The sequence below is a fragment of the Urocitellus parryii genome, unplaced genomic scaffold (genome assembly GCF_045843805.1).
Source record: "Urocitellus parryii isolate mUroPar1 unplaced genomic scaffold, mUroPar1.hap1 Scaffold_49, whole genome shotgun sequence".
Taxonomy (NCBI): domain Eukaryota; kingdom Metazoa; phylum Chordata; class Mammalia; order Rodentia; family Sciuridae; genus Urocitellus; species Urocitellus parryii.
This window is the reverse complement of record NW_027554054.1, coordinates 124439-125817: the sequence shown is the minus strand read 5'-3', so window position 1 is coordinate 125817 and position 1379 is coordinate 124439. Positions and strand designations below refer to the sequence as shown.

The following is a 1379-nucleotide window of genomic DNA, read 5'->3' as shown; positions in this document are numbered from 1 at the left end:
TAATCCACAACACAGTGGTATCTGGGGGTAGGGCCTTTGGGAGATGATCATGCAGGGATGGAATGGCTCTTCGACACTGGAAAGAGAGCATGAGAGCCCATGTTGTGTTTTCTTCCCCAGTATAGGGATTGCCTTGGCTCCCATCCCACAGCCCACATAGAAGCCTGGAAAAGAGGTGGGGAGAGACCATCGGGAGTGAGGGTCGATGCAGTTGAAGCCCTTCCCCACGTGGGACGCCCCAGTCCCCGGCTGGCGGACCATGGCCAACAACGGTGGCATGAGCAGCTCTGGGCCCTGGTGGAAATCGCTAACCAACAGCAAGAAGAAAAGCAAGGAAGCCACGGTGGGGGCGCAGCCTCTGGCCCAGCCAGACCCCGAGGAGCCCAACCCTCCCAGCCCAGAATGGACTAGCGGCTCCCGAGAGAACCAGCACCCCAATGTCCTTGCGGGCGCCAGCGAGTCCCCCAAGCCAAACAAATTGTGTGGGGAGAAGCCTGGCAACAGCCGCCGCAATTTGAAGATCTCGAGATCTGGCCGCTTTAAGGAGAAGAGGAAAGTGTGTGCCGCGCTGCTTCCAGAGGGAGACAGGTCCCCAGAGGAGGCGGACTTCCCTGATGATGCCCAGGAGGACAAGCAATAGCTGGAGTGAGCACTCTAAGGCTTGTCTCTTTTCCCACAATAACCCCAGAACCCAGTTCCATACCTGAGAATTCTGACCCAGCCCCCTATTTGGTGTCTCACCTCACCATATTCATAATATTCACACGAGGCCTCCAAGATTTTATTTTTCTGGAAATTGAAGTGTCAATTGAGTTCTCAATATTTCATGACTCAAAGATGCATTAAGTATTTATTTGTTGTAAGAGAAGATACATGCCTCTGAGGAAGTTGGCATAATTATTATTTTTTCCAAGAAGCTGTTTTGGGGCATTTGCCTTTGTTCTTGTCATCTATGGGAGTGAGAGTGATTGAGGGGGCCTTCTTTCAGAGAAAGTAGCTGAACTTGAACTCTTCAGCCCTCAAATGAGGAAGGCTGCTCTTATTGAAGATTCTGAAGACTTTCTCGTGAACATCAGATCTCAGTGCTGTTTTTAATGCCTGAGAAATGCATTTCAGGGATACTTCCATAGACTTACACCTTAAGTGAAGGGGTGGGGAGGGAAGAAGCAGTAAGTAGAAGCATTTCAAAGTGAGGCAGTATTGCTTCAAAAATGGAACTACAAAACTGACAGCATATTTTAGTGTGGATTATTAAAATTGTTGCACTGTAAGACTTAAGGTGACTTCTGTATTTTTTTTTCCATTCCAAGACAGAAATTCATCATACTTAAAAGCAGGCATGCAAAGTCCGGGGTGACAGAGTTAATCGTTTGACACAC

At 48.7% G+C, this 1379-nt stretch overlaps 1 protein-coding gene across 1 annotated transcript; it reads left to right on the top strand.

Annotated features, from left to right (window-relative positions):
• The first annotated feature begins 259 nt into the window (after positions 1 to 259).
• LOC144252647 (proline-rich protein 15-like) lies at positions 260 to 640 on the top strand. The gene has a single exon (XM_077794838.1). It carries the CDS (start codon positions 260 to 262, stop codon positions 638 to 640), a length of 381 nt encoding a protein of 126 aa, XP_077650964.1.
• Positions 641 to 1379: the final 739 nt, after the last annotated feature.